Source organism: Cynocephalus volans, chromosome 4 (assembly GCF_027409185.1).
Source record: "Cynocephalus volans isolate mCynVol1 chromosome 4, mCynVol1.pri, whole genome shotgun sequence".
Classification (NCBI taxonomy): Eukaryota; Metazoa; Chordata; class Mammalia; order Dermoptera; family Cynocephalidae; genus Cynocephalus; species Cynocephalus volans.
In genome coordinates this window covers 52,650,989-52,676,176 of record NC_084463.1, presented here as the reverse complement: position 1 = coordinate 52,676,176, position 25,188 = coordinate 52,650,989, and the positions used below count along the sequence as shown (strand labels likewise).

Genomic DNA, 25,188 nt, shown 5'->3' with positions numbered 1-25,188 from the left:
AATATTGGTAACACTCAAAATGTTAAAAATATTTTTAATACTCCATTTACCATTTCTATTTGAAACTTTGCATGGACATTTTGATCTTCATTTCACATTCTGACAAAGTGTGAGACTTTTGTTTAAAGCTTTGACACATTAAAGAGACTTAGAAAAATATTTAACTTTATTTTCACTATTCAATGATCTGTCCCAAGAAGATATCTCATATTTACTGCATTGTTTCTCCCCATAATTTGATTTTCCCATAAACTGATTTGGGTATAAAAGGTGACAACACAAGATTCTCTTCCCATATACAAGGACTGGTAACTTCTCTCAGAAAGTTTATAAAATCATTTAGCTGGAGAGGGCTGGTTGTGCTGTAATGCAAACCGACCACACATAAAACGGTTCAACAAGGAAATATTTTCTTATATAATGTATAAATGGTGGTCTTCAGATAGTGGTGAGAATATCTCTGATATCTTTAATCCCTTCTATTTTAAATTAGGGTGGATTTCTCGCACCTGTGGTCCCCAACTCCACCCAAGAGTCATCTTCATTCAGTCTCAGAAAACATTAGAAATCAGGAACTGAATGGAAATTTTTATTTTGGTGCCTGAGCTGGAAGTAATGGTCATCACTTATATCTACATTCCCTTGAACAGAGTTAAACTACATGGTCATCCAAGCAATCATGGAATGCTCAGATTGCAGGCTATGCATACAAGAGGAAAGAGTGGTTTTATTTTAAAAAGACAGTCAGTCCAATCCATACAGAATTTTTCCCCACTGTAAATTCTCTAGTGCCTGCTATGATGTGATTCCATTTTTATTTTTATTTATTTTTTCATGTGTGGCTTGTCTGGGGATCCTTTGTTTTATGAGCACAATGCTATAAGTAACAGTGCTCTAACCATACACAGCCTTGAGACTTTGGAGAAAAGATGTTTTCAGTCTCATTACACTCCTCTCTCCATATCTGACAGTTACAAATCTGGTGATTCAAGCAACTACTTATCAAAAATCCTCAAAAATAAATAAAAATGTTAAATAAATGAAATAATTCTACAACTGAAAAACAACATGGTATAACAACTATTTACATAGTATTCACATTTCTTCCATTATTATAAGTAACCTACACAAGATGTAAAGTACATAGCAGGAATTGAATTGGTTATACACAAAAACTATACCATTTACAGAAAGGTCTTGAGCATCAGCAAATCTTTATATCAATACGGGATCCTCAAGACAATCTTCAATACCTGAGGACAACTGTATATTTACAGGTCTTCTCGACATAAGTTCTCTGATGTCTTCAGGTATGACTTCTGGCAAAATCTTTCCCCATACAAATTAAATTCACTGAGACTTTCCTTTGTGTGAATTCTTTTCTGTCTCTTAGGGGGAATTCCACTACAAGACCTGTCATATTACATTGATAAGGAGTTTTTTCCTCTGTGAGTATCCTGATGTTTCCTAAACTGTGACTCTGCTAAAAAAAAAAAAAAAAAAAAAAAAAAAAAAAAAAAAAACTTCTTCCACATTCTTTAAATTCATGTAGTTTCTCAGCTGTGTGAATTCTCTGATGCATGCTGTAAACTGACTTTTGGTTAAAAGCTTTTCTGCATTCTTTACATTTATATGCTTTCCTCACTTCTGTGAATTCTCTGATGGATGCTGAGGTTTGGCTTTTCATTAAAAGCTTTTGAACATTCTTTACATTCATATGATCTCACTTTTGTGAATTCTCTGATGCTTGTTGAGGGATGAGTTTTGGTTAAAAGCTTTCCCACATTCTTTACATTCATATGGTTTCTCACCTGTGTGAATTCTCTGATGCATGCTGAGGAATGACTTTCGCATATAAGCTTTTCCACATTCTCCACATTCATATGGTTTCTCGTCTGTGTGAATTCTCTGATGGATGCTGAGGCTTGACTTTCGGTTGAAAGTGTTTCCGCATTCTTTACATTCATACGGTTTCTCACCTGTGTGAGTTATCTGATGGATGCTGAGGTGTGACTTTTGGTTAAACACTTTTCCACATTCTTTACATTCATATGGCTTTTCACCTGTGTGAATTCTCTGATGGATGCTGAGGTGTGACTTTTGGTTAAAAGCTTTTCCACATTCTGTACATTCATATGGTTTTTCACCTGTGTGAATTCTCTGATGGATGCTGAGGTGTGACTTTTGGTTAAAAGCTTTTCCACATTCTTTACATTCATATGGCTTCTCGCCTGTGTGAATTCTCTGATGCATGCTGAGGTCTGACTTTTGATTAAAAGCTTTTCCACACTCTTTACATTCATATGGTTTCTCACCTGTGTGAATTCTCTGATGCTTACTGAGGATGGACTTCTGGTTAAAAGCTTTTCCACACTCTTTACATTCATATGGTTTCTCACCTGTGTGAACTCTCTGATGGATGCTGAGTATCGACTTTTGGTTAAAACCTTTTCCACATTCCTTACATTCATATGGTTTCTTGCCTGCCTGAATTCTCTGATGCCTACTGAGGATCAACTTTTCATTAAGAGCATTTGAATATTCCTTACATTCATATGGTGTCTCAATTTTGTAAATTCTTTGATGCTTGTTAAGGGCTGACTTTCGATTAAAAGCTTTCCCACATTCTTTACATTCATATGGTTTCTCTCCTGGGTGAATTCTCTCATGTCTCTTCAGGTGTGACTTTTGGTTAAAACCTTTTCCACATTCCCTATAAATTCTCTTATGCTTGCTGAAGTTTGAATTCTCGTGAAAGGTTTTTCCACATGTGTTACAGTCACAGGGATTCTCATCAATGTGAATTCTCTCATGTTCCTTGAGTTTTGACTTACTGGAGAAAATTTGACTTTCTTCACAATCATATAGATTTTCACTCATGTGAACCCTCTGATGTACAGTCAGGGAAGGATTATGGTAGAAAGATTTTCTACATCCATTACATTCACATGATTTTCCATTTGCGTCAACTGCCTGATGACAGTTGAGATGTGAATTCTCATGAAAATTTTTGCCATACTTAATAAATCCATAGGATATTTCCCCTGAATTATGATAGAAAAATTTCTCCTGTTTGTTATACAGATAAAGCTTCTTCCCTGAAGATGTTCCTTGATATGGGATAAGGTATGATTTCTTAATAAAAGATTTCTGACATTCGCTGCATTTTTCATAATTCTCTCCTGTCTGTATAATCTTATGCTGAGTAAATTTAGCCTTTTTATAGAACATTTTCCCACATACATCATAGTGAAAAGCTTTCTTCTCTACCTGAGTTATCTCTTGGGCAATGACAGCTGACTTATTACAGGCATTCCCATATTCACTATATTTACAGGTGGTCTCACCCATATGAATCTTCTTATATGTAGATAAAATTGGCACTGTGTTGGAGGATTTTCCTTTTCCACTATATTCAAAAAGTTGCCCAGTTGGAATCTTGTGATGCTGAATAAGATGCTCCTGATGTCTCTGTGATTTCTCACATATATTGTGCTCATCAGGTCTCTCTCCAGCATGCATGGCATCAGTCTCTGGAAGAAGTGCATTCTGACATATGTTAAACTCCTCATGCCCCACTCCTGAATAGTTTCCATTATTTATACCCAAACTTAAAATATACATTGAACCCAAATTAAATGATTTTCCTAACTCCACTCTCTCCTCAGTTGATTGGTTGCCATTGATTATTACACCTTGCAACAAGCATCTACCATGACTTTCTTGGCTCCTCTCAATTAGGTCAATGATTACCTGGACATCTGAAATGACAAACAAACAAAAAACCCATATCCGTGAATCACACATAAGCATATATTATTACATGCTCATGTAAAGGTACAGAAGTTCCTCCCAACCCTAGTAATAAAAGATTTTATAAAAATGAATAATGGGTGTTGGTTTCATGAGTATATGGATTTTCTACATACTGAAATAATGATATGTTGTATCAATATATTTTCTAACATAATGTCACAATGTTCTTTGCTTCCTTACTCACTTTTTTCTTTTTAAAATCATGATGAAATACTTGATAATTTTTACCTTTTTCCTAAATGTAGATTTCAAATAATTGCTTATCACCTTCCATTTCTTTACACTTTTTACTCTTTTATTTTTCTAACAATAGCGGTTATCTCCTGCTGCTCTTTTTCACATTCTTCTGCTTTGAATATGACTAGATTTTTCTTCATTGGCTACTTTCAGGTGCAGAATGATCAAATTTTTCACCACATATGGAGGAGAATGACTTAGGTTAAGAATTTTGCATTAATGTTTTTATACGTTTTATTCTTCCCTAGGAAATGTCTATACGCATGTGGAAGACTTTCAAATAATAAAATCTCCTTTTTCCCACCCTAAACAGAGCCTCACACAAATTACTCATATAACCTGACTTCTGGTGCTTCTCAAACCCATTACTATACAGGAAACTTCAGTCCAACCCTACAGACACCCTGCTGGTGTAAAATATTTGGTTGTGCAACGAATGCTGTGCACATCATCTTTGAAAAAGGTGCTTTTGACTCCTTATAAAATCAACCTGTATTATCTTCCCAAACTCTGGAACACACTCTGCCACTTGATAATTCGTTGCTCATGAAAGCTTTAGTATTATGTACTGGAGTTATGGATGGCTACTAGTCTCATAAAAAATAGAGTCTCCTGTACATTTCTAAATTTCTTTGTTGTCTTAGAATGATTTCTACAAAGAGAAGAGGAAAATACTAATTTCAAATTCCACTTCCAAAGAGCACTCTCAGTCCCTCAACTTGAAACCCTTAGTTCACTTGACCTGACACCATAAGTCTCATGGTTCTTCTATAATGCCCAGACTATCCTTTTCCATGTCTGCCTTAGAGCCATAATTTCTGATATGGTGGGACAGAAGGCTCATACCTCGACCTCTTTTCTTATTTTCTTATCAACTTCCTATGTGAAAACATGCACTATTCTGGGATTCTGCCAAGAATCCCCACCAGAAACAAGGCTCTTACCACATGCAGCCTAGACCTTGGAATGCTCAGCCTCCAGAACCGAACAATAAGAGACAGAGTTTGTTTCTTCATAAATCACCCATTTTCAGATATTCTGTTTTAAGTAAGACAAAATGACAGATTCTGAAAAACTATGTCCATGAGCGTGCATGACATGAGGGCAACTGAGAATACTGAAAAAGTGAATAGGAAAAATAAATGTGAAAGAAGAGAAATGTAGGGATTATATTTTAGGAAAATACATTTTTTAAAAACACCAAAATAAAAACCTTATATGGATATATATGTGTGTGATTCTATCTAAGAGATTATATAATACATGTGTTTGATGCAAGGAGATGAGCCACCCTCAGTTCAGGCATGAGTGGAGAAATTGCTAGAAACAACAAAGAACACAGCCAAGATCTGCTGGGTTTTACTCTTCCTGGCCTCTGCCCAGGATGTGCTTACTAACCTGGGAGGCTCTGGTTTGGGTGTTCTTCTATCATCCATGGCTCTGCTCCTTTCTCTAAGTTGAGGATCATGTCAGGTTTACTAATGCAGTGCCCTGTTAATGGGAAGTAACATAGAACTTTACAAAACTACAAAGCCAGATACATGAAAGAATGACAAGAGTTCAGCTCCAGAAATTACACAATAAAGAGGCCAATTTAACTCTTTTATTAGATAGGCATGACATGTTTTTTATGAAATGTAATGTTACCAAATAGCATAAAAACCTATAAACCATTACTATTTTTATAAAAAAATTAATTGTTTCTCCTGAATGTTACTGGGGAGTTTCACTCACCCAATGAAACAAGGCTGCCATAGTTCTCCAGCATCACATCCCTGTACAAAGTCTTCTGAGCATCATTCAAGTCCCTCCACTCCTCTGAGGTGAAGTCCACAGCCACATCCTCAAATGACACCAATTCCTGTAACAGGACATAGATCTCAAATCAATCCACCAGCCCTAGGTCACAAAACAGGAATCTCACGGTTCACACTTCTGTGAGTGTGTCTTATGTGTTAAATAAGGTGCTGCTTTGCTGTTCTCCATATGGTGGAAGAAAAAAAACCAGCAGGAATATCCTGTCACTATAATAATATATTAATTACTAAGAATATAACTACAAAGCTTACATTATAGCTAATAACCATCCTTGTTGCTAGTAATAAAAGAATGAATAAGATGCTGTTTCTCCAAGAAGTTTATAACCAGGTATAAAGACATAAGTATAAATACATGCCTGAACCAGTGTGTCAGACTAACAAATTTTGACACAAATTCAATAGACAATGGTTTAAGACAAGATATATTTATATGTTGCATTCTGTTTGCACTTCACTGAAATGCTAAAGGTATTAAGCTCTTCTACGTGAACCACATGTTCTCATGAGTATAAGGCAACAACAAAACTGCAGACACAAGAGCAAAGGAAGACACTCCACATTAATGGAACTACACATGGCACCATATCTAAGTGAACGCTCATGGGTGGTGATAACAAATACATTGTGAAAAGAACACATTATGGAATGCTTCTGCATTTAAGTATTTTTCTATTTCAAAAAGTAAAACATATGCAATTGCTATTTTTTTGTTACTTATAAACTGGAAACATATACAAAGGCACTCAAAATTTCCTTCCCACATGCCAAAGGATAGCTTGTGTGTGCATGATAGTGAACACTGCCACTCTCTAAACACAGGGTGTAAATAAGGTGGTTTTGTAAATACAATTCAGTTACATACTACATTCCCAATTTAGTAGTTATCCACTAGAAGGAGAATGGAACAAGCTTTAGAGAGAGTCAGAGCAGAAGAAAACAGGGTGGTGGAAGACCAGCTTCATTAGAATATAGAGCAAGCCTGGTTAGCTAGCTCACTTGGGAGGGCATATTCTCACAACACTAAAGTCACAGGTTCATATCCCCATATAGGCCACACAACGGAAAAATAAATAAATAAAGCAGTAAGCATACAGAAGAAGAACGTAATATGGAAACCAAAAGCAGGAAGACACTGCGGTACTAAATTCCTATGCATAAAATAAAATAGTGTTTTACTCTCAGGCTCCCTATATAATCACAGCTAGTTAGGCACTGGCACTGTAAAGTGTAGCTCTTTGAATGACAGAATAATATAGTGTGCAGAAATAAAACAGACTGAATACATTATACTTGAAATATCTGTGGGAATGTCCAAGTGGCAATTGGATGCTTGATGCCAGAGTTCCAGAGAAAGATCTAAGCTGAAGACAAAGATTGGAAATGTATTAGTCCATTTCTGTTGCTTATAACAAGATACCTGAAAGTGGGTGATTTGTTAGAAAATGAAATTTACTGCTTACAGATTCAAAACCTTGGGAGTCAAAAGTCCAGGGAACACAGCTGGTGAAGGCCTTGGTGGACATGACAGTGACCCAGGGGTCTCACATGGCAGAAAATGGCAGGGCAGAGAACCACATCCCTGCCCACCATTATTAACCCATTCATGATGGTATGGTCCTACACTCCAATCACATCATTCAGGCTCCATCCTTCAAGTACCGTAATGGGATTTCCCACCATCTTAACACTGTCACAGTGGGGGTCAAGTTTTGGGGGGACATGCAGTCCAAGGCAGGGAAACATCAAAATTTCAATATTACCTGAAGCCATCAGAATGAGTGAGCAAGCCTAATACATTCCAAGTAAAAAAAAAAAAGCAAAGCAATAAAAGAATAAGGATAGAGTTGGCAGAAGCACCTTATCTTTAAACATAAGATAGAGGGAAACAAATAGAATGTGAAGAACAAAAAGAAACTTTCTAAATTTTTTGCACAATTAAAGGAAAGATAAGTACTAAAAAGTCTACCCATTCATCACATACACACACACACATACATGCACACACACACATATATATACACACACACACACATATACACACAAATATTTGCATTTCGTCTGTTTGGAAATCCAACATATTCAGAGTTCTATGAGTGAAAATCCTTTAAATAATTACATAGATGTTAGAAAGATACACAGGGGTAGGCAACTGGCCAGTATAGAGATCAAACTCTGGTCCCTGATAGTATTAGTACTACACTCTCACCAACTCAGTACACTGAACACAGTTGAAAAAAATCTCTCGTTTTGAGAATTGATCAAAGAAATTAAGAACCAAAAAGCATACACACACAAGAAAAAGACAAAAAGAACAGAACATAATATCTGAAGAATTGCACAATTTCAAAGTTGTAAAATAAGAGTAATGAGAAATACAGCAGAAAAGAGATGGAGAAAAAAACAGAAGAAACATTTAAAACAATAACATCTGAGAACTTCCACAAATTAATATCAGGCACTAAACCAAAGATTAAAGGAGTTAACACAGAACCAGATAAATACCAAAAAATCTACATTTAGGCATGTAGTTCTCAAACTTCAGAAAGTCAAAAATACTGAAAAATCTGACTGAACCTAGAGGGAGGAAAAATATCTTACCTAAAAACAAACAAGTTTAGAATTACACCCACCAACTCCTTAGAATCCATTTAAGGAGAGAATACGGTGAAATAATCAAACAGTTGATTAAGAGAAACCTACAACCTAGAGTCCTGTACACTATGAAATAAACCTGTAAAAAAGATGAAAAAATAAAGACTTTCTCAGACAAACAAAAATTGAGAGAATTTGTTGCCAGTACTCCTGTATTGGAAGCACTGTGGGGAAAAAAAACTTACACAGAAGAAAAAAGATATAGGTTAGAATCTGGATATACATAAAGAGAACGAAAGAAATAAGTGAAGATTCAACAAAAGGCTTTTTTTAAGTTAAGTTTTTTACATTGCAGCATAGTTGATTGTACATATCTTTGAGATAAAGAACTGGATATCAATATGTTTGCAATATGTGATGTCAAATCACGATAATTAGTATATTTGTTATAGGGTAATCAATTTTTGTGACCCTTTACATATATGTCCTTTCCACCATGCCCCTGAGCATTTCCTCTCTCTAGTAACCTCAGTTCTGTTTTCTTCCTTTGATGGTCAGTGCAATATTGTGACTGTTATATATTCCTTTTATTTTTTTAGTTATTTATTTATTTACTTTCTTAGCTTTCACTTATAAGTGAGTGTAAGGCCTTAAAAACTAACTCCACCTTAAGTGACATTACAAGTGGCGCCATTATGGGCCCACAAGGGCGTATTAATGTGGCAGCCTAAGACGGCGCCAGGAGGAAGTAGGGTGGGGGTGTCTGCACGAACCTTGCCTTAGCCATTATTGGCCAAATACACGCTTCCACACTAATGAACCCTGTGTGATTGCGATAGGTAGGCACTGAGACAGGATGCATGCCCTAAACCTTTAAGCTGATTGGAGGATGTAAAAACCTCCCTTCCCCATTTGCCTTAAAAGCAAGTGCTAGTGTGATAATAAATGGAACTGCTCGACAGAACCCCCACCACGTCTGAGTGTCCTTTAACCAGGCTGGTTGGGGCCGGTGGCTGTGCTCACCTCTCTTCATGGCTCTCTTCCCCTGTCTCCTCCTAACGGGGACCGGAGGGAAAGAGGAATCCGGGCCATTCGCTTGCCCACCAAAAGGAACGAGGCTAGGGCTGTTCGGGTTGACCGGCAGCGGACCCGACAGAGTGGTGCCCTGTGTGAGGAATTTTTTTAAACTCGTGGGTAAAAGGCAAGCAAGTGAGGCCCCCGGCTGCTTGGTCCTGAAAGAAGGTTGACAAAGGGTGATCAACCAACAGAGTGGCCCCCGCAACCATGGTAGTCGCTGTGAAGTAATCTGCCTGCGTGTCAGGGTGAGTACCATAACAGGGGGAAGTCCCTGCACTTCTCTGCCCTGTTGTTCCCCTTTGTCCCTTCCTCGTGGGGCAACATGAGAGGTGTGCGTGGAAAGAGTGACGAGACAGCCTGCAAGGCTCTAAAGTACATGTTAAAAAGCAGAGGCCTAGACATATCTGACTCCACGGCCACCAATGCCTGGCGTCATGTGGTGAAGGTGGCCCCTTGGGCACCTTGATCCAACTTGTTCTCGTATGAGACTTGGGACTGGGTTCAGACTCTGGCCAGAAAGAATGAGATTAGTCACAGGCTAGACCCCCCCTTAGGGTTCTACCTAACCATCTCTGCCCTAAAGCTTTTCTTCCATCCCGAGAAGAGTAAAAAGGAAACAAAGCTGTCAATGCAAGGCCCTGAGCAAAGTTTAGCCGAAGGAGAGAAAGTGGCACCTGAAGAAGTGGAGGAGGCTAGCCCACCTTTAAAAACATCCCCGGCAGAGCCGCAGGGTTTTCCTGTTATGGCTCACTGGGAACCCCCAGCCTTCTGCAGCCCATGGGGGGAAGTGACCCCTCAGACCTATCCAGTCAATGTTGTAAAAGAACTAAAAAAGGCTGTTGCCGAGGCCAGGACTTTATCCTTAGCCTTGCAGGCTCAGACACAAAACTTAACCAAAGCCTTCAAGGTGTTTACCGCCCTGATCCCCTCAGGAAACAATACTTCCCCACCCTTCAAGGGACAGTGTTTTGGTTGTGGAAGACAAGGTCATTTTAAAAGCCAATGTCCCAAGGCTAAAGGCAAAAAAAACCCTACCACACCTAGCCACCAATGTAAAAAAGGATTACATTGGAAAAAGGACTGTAGGTCCAAATTTGACAAAGCCCCCAGTGGAAATAGGCCGGCCGCTTGGTACCCTTGGGAACCTCATGACCTTAAAGAGCTGAAAAAGGCTGTTGCAGAGGATGGGCCCAATTCCCCATGGGCAGAAACCATCCTCCAGGGCTTACCGCCCCAACCTTTCACAACTCAAGATTGGAAAATGCTCTGTAAGGCTGTCCTCCCTCCAAACTTCTTTATCAAGTTCTGCACCTTCTTTAAAGAAGAGTGCCATGTGCAGGCAGAGATAAATCAAGCAGTAGCATTGCCCTATGCCACGAACCCCGGACTCACCTTTCTGTGGGTCCTTGGCAAAGGTTCCTACGTAGGTGCCAACAAACCCTTTTGCAGCACTGTGGCAAATCTCACCACCCCCAAAACCCGAAATAAGCGGACCCGAAACAAGCGGGCCACAGGGGCAGCTGCGGTGGCCATCAGCTTCCTCTTGGGATTTATTGGAGCAGGTACCGGGACCACCGGGATAGCCTTGGCACATCAACAGTTAGCTTCCCTTAGCGAGGCAGTGCACATAGATTTTCGCTGCTTGGAAGTGTCTGTATCACATTTTTAAAAAATTGCTAACATCACTTTTTGAAGTTGTTTTACAGAATTGAGCTGGACTAGACCTGTTGTTCTTACAGCAAGGAGGATTATGCGCCACCCTCAAAGAAGAGTGTTGCTTCTACGCCGACCACTCTGGAGTGGTCAAGGATTCCCTAGCTAAGCTTAGAGAAGGGCGAGAAAAGCACAAAAAAAGACCTGGAAGCCAACTGGTTTCAAAGCTGGCTTTCAAGTTCCCTAAGGCTCACCACCCTGCTGTCCTCCATGGTGGGGCCCCTAGCCATTTTCCTTGTCTTAATCATCTTGGGGACTTACGCCATTCACCAGGTTGTGTCCCTTACAAGGCGCAACACCACTTGTCTCATAATGCTCACCCAGGTGGTAGAGAAGCCCACAATGTAAGCCCTGACAGCCCTTGGGTCAATATGGCCCTTCAAGAAATCAACACCAATCTGTAAGGCTCTGCCCCACCCCCACTTGGCTGGATAGTCAATGACGGGTAAGATTTCCAGAGGGAAACAACCTAAGACAGGCACAGCCACCAGAGGGAATGGAGGCGAGGCTGGGAAGGTTAGCCGCCTCCAGCTGCCTTATTAAAACAAAAAGGGGGAGATGTTGGGCCTTAAAAACTAACTCCACCTTAAGTGACATTACAAGTGGCGCCATTATGGGCCCACAAGGGCATATTAATGTGGCAGCCTAAGACCGCACTAGGAGGAAGTAGAGTGGGAGTGACTGTGGGAACCTTGCTTTAGCCCTTATTGGCCAAATACACGCTTCAGCGCTTGTGAACACTGCGTGATTGCGATAGCTAGGCATTGAGACAGGATGGACGCCCTTGACCTTTAAGCTGATTGGAGGAGGTAAAAACCTCCCTTCCCCATTTGCCTTAAAAACAAGTGCTTGTGATGATAAACGGAACTGCTCGTCAGAACCCCAGCTGCGTCTGAGTGTCCTGTAAACCAGGCTGGTTTGGGTCAGCGGCTGTGCCCACCTAGCTTCATGGCTCTCTTCCCCCGTTTCCTTCCAAAGGGGACCAGAGGGAAAGAGTAATCCGGGCAATTCGCTCGCCCACCAAAAGGAACGTGGCTAGGGCTGTTTGGGTCGGCTGGCGGAGGACCCGACAAGTGAGGACATGCAAAATTTTTCTTTCTGTACCTGACTTATTTGACTTAACATATTTTTTTTCTACGTTCATCCATGTTGCTGTGAATGGTAATTTTTCATTCTTTTTAAAGGCAGAATAGTATTCCATTGTATAAATATACCACATTTCCCTTATCCAATCATCTGATAATGGACATTTAGGTTGGATTCAACTCTTGCCTACTGTAAATAGAGCTGCAACATGGGAGTACAGGTGTCCCATCTATATGATTATTTCCAATCCTTTGAATGGTTACCCAGCAGTGGGATGGCCGAATCATATGGCAGTTCTATGTGTAGTTGCTTGAGATACAACCACATGGCTTTTGATAATGGCTGCACCAATTTACAATCCAATCAACAGTACAGCAGGGTTCCTCTTTCTCCATTCTCACAAGCATTTGCTATTCTCTGCTTTTTTGATAGGAGCCAGTCTAAATGGAATGAAATATTTTGAGTGCCTTTTAAACTTCCTGGATGCTGAGTGATGTTGAGCATTTTCTCCTGTATCTGTTGACCATTTGTACATCTTCCTTTTCGAAATGCCTATTCAGCTCCTTTGCCCATTTTGAAAATCGGACTATTTGTTATTCTGCTTTTAAGTTGTTTCGGTAACTTGCATATACTGGATATTAATCCTTCATCAGATGCATATTTTAAAAATAATTTCTCCCACTCTGTATGTTGTTCTTTTCCTCTGTTGTTGCTTGTGCTGCGCAGAGCTTTTTAATTTGATATATTCCCATTTGTTTTCTCTTTCATTGCCTATGTTGTGGGGGTTCTATTCATAAAGACTTTGCCCAGTCCTACTTCCTGAAGTGTATCCCCTATAATTCCTTTTAAGAGTTTTATGCTTTCAGGTCTTACACTTAAAATTTAAATACATTTCTTCCAATTGAAGAGCATGAAATATCTTTCCACTTTTTGTTGTCTTCTTTCACCTACATCATTGACTGTATTCCAAGGTATTTTATTTTTGGGGTGACTATTGTAAATGGAATACAGCTTTCTTGATATTTTTTTCTGCTAGTTCAAAATCACTACTGATTTATGCATGTTGATGTATCCTGATACCTTACTGAAATTGTTTACTGACTCTAAGATTTTGGGGAGACCTTTTAGGCTTTTCTGAATATAGGATCATGATATCTGCAAAACGGGACAATTTGACTTTCTTTTTTCTCTTTGAGATGCCCTGGCTTTTTTTTCTCTTCTCTAATTCCTCTAGCTAGTACTTCCTATACTATGTTAAGTAACAGGTAAGGGTAGATATCTTTGTCTTGTTCCCATTCTTAAGGAAAAGTTTTCAACTTCTCCCCATTCAGAATGCCAATGACATTAGGTTTTTCATGTATGGCTTTTGTTTTGTTGAGATACTTCCCTTGTATAAGTAATTTTCTGACACTCTTTACCATGAAGTGATGTTGAATTTTGTCAAATGCTTCTTCAATGTCTGTTGAGATAATCACATGGTTTTTCTCCTGATTTTGTTGATAGAGTGTATCACATTTATTGACTTGTGTATGATGAATGATTCTTACATCCCTGGGATGAATCTTAATTAATCGTGATGTATAATTTTCTGGATGTGTTGCTGTGTTCTATTTGCTAACATTTTATTGAGGATTTTCCCATCTATACTCATCAAATATAATGGCCTATAATTTTCTTTTTGGTGGTATCTTTATCTGCTTTTGGGATCTGGGTGATGTCTGCTTCATAGAATGAGTTTAGGAGAATGACCTCTTTTTCAATTTTTTGGAACATTTTCAAGAGAATTGTTATTAACTCCTCTTTAAATATTTGGTAGAATTCAGCAGTAAGGCCATCTGGTCCTGGCATTTTTTTCTTGGGAGATTGCTGATTACTGCTTCAATATCATTGCTTGTTATTGGTCTGCTCAAGTTTTTTATGTCTTCCTGATTCAATCTTTATAGTTTGTATGTATCCAGAAATCTCTCCATTCCCTCCAGGTTTTCAAATTTATTTTAATATTGTCATTTATAATAGTGTACAATGATCCTTTGTGTTTCTATGGTATAGGTTTTGACATCTTTTTCATTTCTAATTATTGTTACTTGTGTCTTCTCTCTTCTTTAGTTAGCCTACCTAAAGGTGTGTCTATTTTGATTATCTTCTCAAAAAACAACTTTTTCTTTCATTGATCATTTGTATCATTTGGGGGTTTCCAAATCATTTATTATTGATATGATCTTAATGATTTATTTCTATCTACTACTTTTGGGGTTAGATTGTTTTTATTTTTCTAGTACTTTGAGGTATCATGTTCAATTGTTTATTTGCAGCCCTTCTATTATTCCAATATAAACATTTATCACAATCAATTTCCCTCAGTACTGTTTTTGCAATATCCAAAATGTTTACATTAGTTTCAAGAAATTTTATGATTTAAGGATTTAAATATACACCCTGAAACAATAAAACTTCTTTTTTTTTTTTTTTTTTGTGACCGGCACTCAGCCAGTGAGTGCACCAGTCATTCCTATGTAGGATCCGAACCCGCGGCGGGAGCGTTGCTGCGCTCAAAGCGCAGCACTCTACCGAATGCGCCACGGGCTCGGCCCACAATAAAACTTCTTAAAGAAAACATAGGAGAAACACTTCAGGAAATAGGACTGGGCACAGACTTCATGAATACGACCCCAAAAGCACGGGCAACCAAAGGAAAAATAAACAAATGGGATTATATCAAACTAAAAAGCTTCTGCACAGCAAAAGAAACAATTAACAGAGTCAAAAGACAACCAACAGAGTGGGAGAAAATATTTGCAAAATATATATCTGACAAAGGATTAATATCCAGAATATATAAGGAACTCAAACAACTTCACAAGAAGAAAACAAGCAACCCAATTTAAAAATGGGCAAAAGAGCTAAGTAGGCATTTCTCTAAGGAAGATATACAAATGGCCAACAGACATATGAAAAAATGCTCAACATCACTCTGCATCCGGGAAATGCAAATCAAAACCACATTGAGATACCATCTAACCCCAGTTAGGATGGCTAAAATCCAAAAGACTGAACGATAAATGCTGGCGAGGTTGCGGAGAAAAAGGAACTCTCATACATTGTTGGTGGGACTGCAAAATGGTGCAGCCTCTATGGAAAATGGTATGGAGGTTCCTCAAACAATTGCAGATAGATCTACCATACGACCCAGCTATCCCACTGTTGGGAATATACCCAGAGGAATGGAAATCATCAAGTCGAAGGTATACCTGTTCCCCAATGTTCATCGCAGCACTCTTTACAATAGCCAAGAGTTGGAACCAGCCCAAATGTCCATCATCAGATGAGTGGATATGGAAAATGTGGTACATCTACACAATGGAATACTACTCACCTATAAAAACAAATGAAATACTGCCATTTGCAACAACATGGATGGACCTTGAGAGAATTATATTAAGTGAAACAAGTCAGGCACAGAAAGAGAAATACCACATGTTCTCACTTATTGGTGGGAGCTAAAAAATTAATATATAAATTCACACACACACACAGACACACACACACACACACACACACACACACACACACACACACACAAAACCGGGGGGGGGAAGAAAATATAACAACCACAATTACTTGAAGTTGATAGGACAAGCAAACAGAAAGGACATTGTTGGGGGGAGGGGGGGAGGGAGAAGGGAGGGAGGTTTTGGTGATGGGGAGCAATAATCAGCCACAATGTATATCGACAAAATAAAATTTAAAAAAAAATAAAATAAAAAGTAAACTTAAAAATAAAAGAAATTTTATGATTTCCAGTTTAGTTTCTTCTTGGCCACATAGGTCACACAGGACAACTTGTTTAATTTGCATGTATTTGTAAACTTTCCAGAGTTTTGTTTGTTACTGATTTCTAGTTTTAATCCATTGTCTTCAGAAAATACAAATGAGATAATTTCAATTTTATAAAAATTTGTTGAGACTAGACTTGTGACCTAATATGTGGTCTATCCTTGAGCATGTTCCTTGGGCTGATGAGAAGAATATATATTCTGTGGTTGTTGGATGAAATGGTCTATGGATGTCTGCCAAGTCTAATTGGTCTAAAGTACAGTTTAATTCACGTGTTCCTGTTGATTTTTCACCTAGATGATCTGTTCAATGATGAGAGGGGAATTCAGGTCTCCAACTATTATAATATTAGAGTCCATCTCTTTCTTTAGGTCTAATAGCATTTGCCTTACTTATCTGGATACTCCAATGTTGGGTGAATATATACTTATGATCATTATGTCTTCTTACTGGATAGATCCCTTTATCATTAATCCAATCATTCAGTCTGTGTCTTTTGAGTAGGATATTTAATCCATTTACATCAAGAGTTACAATTTAAACATGTTGACTTACTCCTGCCACTTTGAATTTTATTTCAATGTTTAAATACGTTTTGTTCCTTTATTTCCATTTCATATTTTGTCTTCTTTGTTAATTTTTGAGGTGGTTAGATAGAAGTTTTTTCTCTTTAACATTAGCATTTCTGTTCTATTGCTGGCTTTTATTCTTTTCTATTCATGCTAATAATTATTGTTGTTCAGATATGAGATGCAGAACTCCCTTGAGAATATCTTGGAGGGCTGGTCATGTTGTTGTGAAATCCCGTACTATTGGTTTTTGTGGGAAATATATTCTTTCTCCCTCATTTCCAAAAGACAGACTTGCTGGGTAGTCTTTGCTGGCAACTTTTGTCTTTCAGTATTTTGAATATTTCACTCTGTTCTCTTCTTGCCTTTAGGGTTTCTGATGAAAAATCTATTGTTAGTCTGATGATGGTTCTTATATGTGACTTGATGTTTTTTGCCTGGTTGCTTTTAAAATTCTCTTTGTCTTTGAGCTTTTCCAATTTCATTATAATGTACCTTGGAGAGGATCTCTTTGGATTGAATTGGTTCTAGGATCTTTGAGCTTCTTCAACCTCTTTCTTTCTTCTTCTTTTTTTTTTTTTTTTTGGATCCACTTGTGTTATTTTGTAAAGGCTGCCTTCAAGATCATGAATTCTTTCTTCTGTTCATTCTAGCATGCTGTTAAAGCTTTCAGTTGTGTTTCAAATTTCATTTAATGACACTTCCAGTTCCACGAGTTCTGCTACATTCTTTTTTTAGGGCAATAGTCTCTTTGTACATTTCCTCCTTCAGATCCTGGATAATTTTTCTCATTTTTTTGTTCCTTCTGAGTCATCTTCTATCTCACTGAGTTTAATTTTCAGTCATTTCAATGACTTCTTGCTCTATACGGTCTGATACATGAAAGTTATTATATTCTTTAGTAATGTCATAAGTTTTATTTCTCAAATTTCTAGTATCTCTAGATTGGTCTCTAGTCACCTGGTAGAGCAGTTGTTTTTTCCTAATACTCTGCATTGGTCTCTAGTCACCTGATAGAGCAGTTGCTTTGTCCTAATACTCCAGAGTGGGCTTTGAGGAGAGGGAGTTCCTTTTGTTGATGTGTTTTATACTGACTACTGAATGGGTGCTTTACTACTGGTTTCAGGTAGATGCAGTAGTGTAGTCTCCATGTAGACGCTTTGGCAAAATTTAGTGTTTGGATTGTACATGGGTAGAAAAAAATAAAAATAAAAAATAAAAAATCTCAAATTTTTTAAAAAATATTTTTAAGTAAGAAATGAGAAATGCAACTTATCTTAATTTGTGAGATGCAGAAATAGGAATCCATTCAAAAAATTTATAATATTGAATACATATATTTAAAAAAAAGAAGAATCACCTAAAATCAATAAGCTAAGTTTATATCTTTGGAACCTACAAAAACAGCAAATTAAATTAAAAGGAAGCAGAAAAAATAAAAATTAGAACAAAAATAAAATCAAGAGAGAAAATTAAGAGAAAATTGTCAACAAAAATGTTCATTGTTCAAAATAATCAATAAATTTGATAAGCCTATGGCTAAACCAATTAAAAAGATAATGACAGAAAAGAAATTGCTAATATCAGAAATGAATAAGAGGACATCACTACAGAGCCTCTGGACATTAAAAAATAAATACTATGAACAATGCTGGGCACAAATTTGATACCCTAGATGAAACTGACCAATTCCTTGAAAGACACAGTTTCCCAAAATTCACACACACTGAAATGCAGTATTAGAAAAGGGCTATATCTATTATTAAAACTGTAAAAAAAAAAAAAAATCTTCAAAACAGAAAGCACCTGGGCCTGATGAGTTTACTGGGAAATTCATCCAAATATTTAAAAGAACAAATTATACCAACTCTCTACTACCTATATCAGAGAATAAAAGATAAGATTCCTCACAACACACTCCACAAGGAAAATACTAACTCAATACCAAAATCAGAGAAATATATTATAATAAACTAGAAACCATTATGTCATGTGAATGCACTAGTATCTTCAAGAAAATATTCAAAAATCTAATCAAACAATGTTTAAAAAAATTATGTACCACAACCAAGTGATATTTATCTCAAGCAGGCAAGGCTTGTTCAATACTTGAACATCAATTAATTTGACCCTTCACATCAAAACACTAAAAACAAAGAAATTAGATGGTCATATCAACAGATTCAGAAAAAGCGTTTGACAAAATACAGTCCCCATTCATCATAAAAACTCTCAGTAAATTAGAAATGGATGGGAACTTCACAATATGATAAAGAATATCTATAGGAAACTGCTAACATTATTATTCATGGTGAAATACTCAAAACTTTACCAGAAAACCATGAAGAAGGGAAGAATGGGCAATCTTATCACTCTCACCATTGCACTAAAAGTACTTCATACTGCAATACCAGAAGAAAATAAAATAAAAGATTACAGACTGGGAAAAATAAATCCATAAAATATTCTTTGGTTGCAGATGATATGAGTATGTGTGTAAAAAGTTCCAGTAAATAAATTAAGGAACTCCTGGAATTAATAAGTGATTGCAGCAAGATTGCAGGACACAAGGGTAATAAAGAAAATTTTATCATGTTTCAACATACCAGCAATGACCAAGTAGAATATGAGATAAAAAACACAATACTATTTGTCAGAACCTCAAAAAATAAAATAGTTGCAAATCATCTATGTCATAAGAAATTAACATCAAAAATACATAATGAAAAAACCTTCCACAACTATACAACAAAAAACAACTTGTTTAAAAAATAAGCAAAGTAGTGGGCTGGCTGGTTAGCTCAGTTGGTTAGAGACCAGAATTGTAACACCAAGTTCAAAGGTTCAGTTCTCCATACCAGGCAGTCACTCCAACACCACCCTCCAACAAAAAAAAATAGCAAAAAAAATTGAACAGACATTTCTCCAAAGATGATACGCCAATGTCTAAGAAACACATCATAAGATGCTTAACATGATTAATCATTAGAAAATAGAAAACCATAATGGAATATTGCCTCACATTCAACAGAGAATCACAGGTTTCAGTGAAATTTGAAATTTAGTATGCTGTGGGTGGCAATATAAAATGGTGCAGTCCCTGTACCACTTTTGAAAAACACACTGGCTTCTAAAAAAATTAAAAAATGGTATTACCATGTCATTCAGAAGTCCAAGTTCAATGTACATATCCAAAATAATTAATAGCTAAATATCCAAAAGATATTTCCCCACCAGTGTTCGTAGCAGCATTAGTCACAACGTGAAGTGGTGCAAGCAACCCAAACGTCCATTCAGGAATGAATGCATAAACAAATTGTGGAACGTACAGAGAAAGGAATATTATTCAGCCATAAAAAGAAATGAAATCTTGAAATATGCTATAACAAGGAACAGTGAGGACGTTATGCAAAGTGAAATAACCCACTCACAAAATCACAAGTATTGTATGAGCCCACTGACATGAGTCAGATTCTGAGAAACCATACTAGAATGTCAGATGCCAGATGCTCCAAGCAGAGGAAAATTGAAGCTTCCCAATTAATGGATATAGAGCTTCAGTATTCCAAGTTAAAAAAAAAGTTCTGGACATCTCCTGCACAACAGTGTAAATATACATCACACTACTTAATGGTTAAAAAAAAAAGGCTGAAATGGTAAATTTTTATGTGTTTCTTTCCCAAAATTAAATCAAAATAAATATTTTAAAAACTAATAGATGGAACTGTTGCTTTGTCTCACACCGATTTGTCACCTCTCTTCCCCTGCATGGTGGAGCTTCAAAAGGATTACAAACTAAAATATTTAAAAATATTTGATTAACTGAAAAAAATTTTACAGAAAAGAGGAAAAGCAAAGGATTAAAAGGTAACGAGACAACAACAAAAAGAAGCAAAATGGCAGACCTAAATCTTCCCCTTTTAATAATTTGATTAAATGGAATTAGTCAAAATATTCTACTTAAGGCAAAAACTATTAGATTTGATAGGAAAGTAAGACCCAAGGATATGTTATCCAGAGACAGACACTTTAAATACAAGGACACAAACAGAGTGAAAGTTAAAAAATAAAATTATATTGAAAATACTAAAGAAACACTAATTATGAAAAACTTAAGTGGAAATATTAATACTAGCCAAAAGAAGCTTCAGCACAAAATACATTACCAGAAATAAATGTATAACTGAAGGATGAGGGCCACACTATTGCCTACTATACTATGGAAAATGGGAAGGATATCTCAATCTCTCAGGGGTCTGCTGAAGGAGACGTCTGTGAACAACAGGAAAAGTGCTACCTGGTCTCCTTTCTTCTGCCACCGAGAAAATATGAGAAAAAAAGATAAATTACAGAAGGTTAGCTGGCCAGATCACTAAGATGTTTAGAGTATAGTTTTGATAAAACCAAGGTCAAGGGGTTGGATCCCCACATTGCCCACAAATCAATAAATAAATAGTAACAATAAAAAAAGAAAGACGTTCCATTTTCAAACAAAATTTATAGAAAATGTAAAGGAGCCAAAACTTGTTGAGTTTGAAAGAAAATTACTTTTCAATCCAAGTTTCTTCCAACAAAATATTTTCAAAGACAAAAACTACTTTGTGGGAAGAATTACAGTGTTTCATTAAAAAAAAAATATTTGCAGTATTACAAGTACCACAGAGTGTGATACACTGACATTGCCTGATAATAAAACTTCTTAAGAAATATCTGCTTCAGAGAGAAGGGGAAGCCAGAGAAAAAAGAACCTAACACAGAGGTAGAATAGTTATAAAGGATTATAGTACAATGGAAACCTGTGCTTTTAAAAGATGCACACAGGGTAATTTCTTGTATCAAAAGGGCAGAATTAGAAAAAAAATTTTTAAAAGACCATTGGATTATCAACTATTATAACCTAAAAATAGGCAAAGAAATTGGATAACTGCAAACTCAGGCATTTAAGAAAAATGGATTTTGACAGAGAATAGTGAGAGCCCAGAGGACACAGTGCAGAAGCAGGAGGCATATTTTCCAGATACCAACACAGGGCCCTAACCAAAGAACTAAACCAGATGCCTGGGCCAGTGTCTGAAGGGTGCAGCCCCTTACCACCCACCCTGTCTGATGGGAAGTGCCCACATGTTTATTGCATTCTCCTCAATGTGAGATGGCCACATGTTGAGGAGATGAAGATAACACATCACTGGACATGAGTTACTTGAGTTTTCAGCCAATTTTATAACAGTCGATTTCTAGAACTCTTGAGAGGGGCAAAGTATATTTGGCATGTGGTCGAAACTTGTGGCCAGAGAGCAAACTGGTCTATTAAAGAGTGCTGCAAATTCTGACTATTCCTCTTATTGAGAGGTGGAATCTAATTACCTTCCTCTTGCATCAGGGCTGCTCTTAATGATGTGCTTCACAAAGAAAATGTGTTAGGAGACATGCTTTGGAATCTGAGTATAGAAAACCAGAAGCCTCACAGCCACTGCCTGGGTCTCTTGGACAATTGTGCTGGGAGAAGCCAGACAAACCTGACTACCCTGAGACTGCCAGACTCTGAGGAAGCCCACCTGGCCACAAAGAGAGGGATGGATGGCTGCCCAATGTCCCCAGCCACTAGTATTCTTTCACGTGAGACCAGACACTTCAAGGAGCAGCCAACCCACACTGCCCTTTAACAGTCTACTTACCCACAACATTCCAACTTGGAGTAAAGAAGAAATTCTTATTCTAAACAACTAGGTTTTGTGTCTCTTTTTGAACAGCTGATCATTGGAAAACCAAACAAGTCATTAGAGACCACAGACAGTACTCTGATATGAAACAGGAAGCATGTAGGTTCACATTGAACATTACGTCCAAAATAAATAAAGCCAGCATGTCACATCTTATGTCATATATCAAACTCTAACTAAGAATGTCAACTTTCAGTTAACTGGTTTGTCAGTTTTCTTTCTTAACCAACTGTTAGCTACAGTTCTAGTTTATAATCATAGTGATGACTACTGCACACATCCATTTTTCTCATTCATTTCTAAGTGATTTCCTGAAATAGGAGAAAAATAAAATACAATATGTAAGAAAGTTTAAAAACATGATGGGTCTTCTTGAACTAGAAACAGAAAACTGTACAGTAAGAAAAACTACACATAGAATCACTGACATAAATTTATAGAAGCAAAATGTACAAATTATGAAAATCTGCAATTTCTGTTTTTATTCTTTGCATGCCTATGCCTTTTTATTGGCTCTTCATGAATGTCCCCTTGATTCCTGATGGCTTTCTCCCCTCAGACGCTTAAGGATGTCACCAATGTGCCGGTTAGAAGCACGGGTCACCAGGGATTGAACCTCATCACACAGGAAACATGCCATTGAAGTTTTTACAAGAATATTTCCAATGGGATAAAGTTATTGTCTTTATAAGTACCAAGAGTTAATACCCCTATATAGGTAGTGTATACAGAAATCAGAATAAATGAAAAGAACAAGCAAACAAAAGTAGCAAGAATTCACACCACAAAGAATTAGACACAAGAAACAGGGAAGAGTCCAGGAAACATCCCATTTCACTGGCTTGGGTCACTGCCTCGATGGTAGTGATACCACATGTAAGAGAAAAGTAGTAGACGTCATTATCATTTTGGATTCATTGACCATAAGGTGACTTTTGAATGGCTACAAAAAGCAGTCAACTGCGTGTTCCAACCTGTGACCCAAGGAAAAGAGAAGAAGTAGAATAGGGAAGAAGCTAAGGAGAACCAAGTGTGCCATCTACAGAGGACTGAATCAGTCAAGAAGAAGAGCACAGTGAGAAGAATACTGCTTAGAATGAAGCACTTTGATGAGGTATGTTACGAAGAAGAAAGGAGAAGAATTCAGGGGAAAAGAGAGAAAACCATCAGTAAGGGCATGACAGAAACTAACATCGAAGAATTTCCCTAAGAAGATCATGAACAGCAGCTTCAAATATCACAGATGATTCAACTTAGAAAAAGACTACAGAACAGGCACTGGATTTCACTGTAATTTAAGTGATAATTCCATGTTTTATCCATGAATCAAGTACAGTTTTCCAAACCAGTACACAATCCACAGGACATGTGAGTGTAGCCATCTTTAACCAACAGCCTCAATCATGGCACCAGGTCACCAAAGCTGCATTTGCCATCCAGGCAACACTAGCATGAGAACTGTGCAGCTGATTACACCCAACAAATCGATCCATAGAAATTCAGGAAAATAAAACAGCTGGATATTTTAACCCACTGTGTTTTGATTTGTTCTTACACAGCAAATGCTAAATGATACAGGTAAGCCCCAAGAACTCAGTATATTTTAACAAACTTATGTGAATAAAAAGTCTTAAATTGCATGAAAACTTACAGACTGCTTATTCACCACCACGTGCCTTAGCACTCACTAATTATTTCCACTGTGAAAAGTTATGTGTTTATTTACAGGTTGGCAGTCAAAAACATTCTAATAGAAATGGTATTTCAGAATTTAGTGCGAATAAATCCTCATATCCCATAAGAATCTCGCATGTTCTCTTCTCAGGTTCCATTCCAATCATGTAAAAAAAAGTGTCTGCTTTTTGACATGACATCAGAAAGAGCAGAGACAAATTTTTACTCAACTTAGATGACTTTGAAGTCTTACATCTTGCTATATCTACATGCAAACTTTAACATCCATATGTACATTTCCTTCAAGCTGAGGTTTGCGCATTTCTGCTTTTCCATTTTAATTCATGCTCCCCATAATACCCCAGTAACACAGTGAAGAAAATGAGGAATAAATAAAGAAACAACTCACTGGAGATTTATCCATATTTTGTTGCTCTTGGAAATCCATAGTGCAGTCTGGGAGCTTAGCTGGGAAAGGAGGGAATGGAGTGGATTGAGGAGAGGACTGTTGTGGCTTGACCCTGGATTCTCCTGCCCAAATCTCTCTACACATTAGCTGGAAAAGACAAACAAACAAAAAGCCTCCCAGTGAGACAACAATCCTTTATGGTCGATAAGGTGCAAGAAAGACTCATAAAACATGCATCTGCAAGTACATTAATTGATACACATTAGGTACACAATTTATTTTGGGGTTAATGAAAACATACATTACCTACTGATTCAGCAAGGATCAACGTTACCCAAAATACGACTTCATTATTTAAACTAAAGAAAAACACATTGTGTCATTACTAAAGCTAATGCTATAGAAATATAGTTAGGCTATATTAACTACTTTCATATCAATGACTCCACACACGACTGCAGATAAGTGTTTCCACTATAACAAATCTTATTTATATGTACCTAAATAGCTGTTAAGTATGCATCTTGCAATCCAACATCTTTTGCCCATGATTATATAGGTTTGAAATATACATTATGTATATTTCTTTTGGTACACTATTCTAGTAACATTACCCAGTGACGGATCTCCCTGCACACAAA

The 25,188-nt window shown here is 37.2% G+C and overlaps 1 protein-coding gene across 1 annotated transcript; it reads right to left on the bottom strand.

Moving 5' to 3' along the window:
• Positions 1-1,586: 1,586 nt before the first annotated feature.
• LOC134376134 (zinc finger protein 345-like) lies at positions 1,587-24,615 on the bottom strand. The gene is given in 5 exon segments (XM_063094797.1): positions 1,587-1,722; positions 1,724-3,761; positions 5,452-5,544; positions 5,788-5,914; positions 24,548-24,615. Coding segments are annotated over 5 exon segments (2,391 nt in total). The 5' UTR covers positions 24,587-24,615; the 3' UTR covers positions 1,587-1,628.
• Between the last annotated feature and the right edge of the window lie 573 nt (positions 24,616-25,188).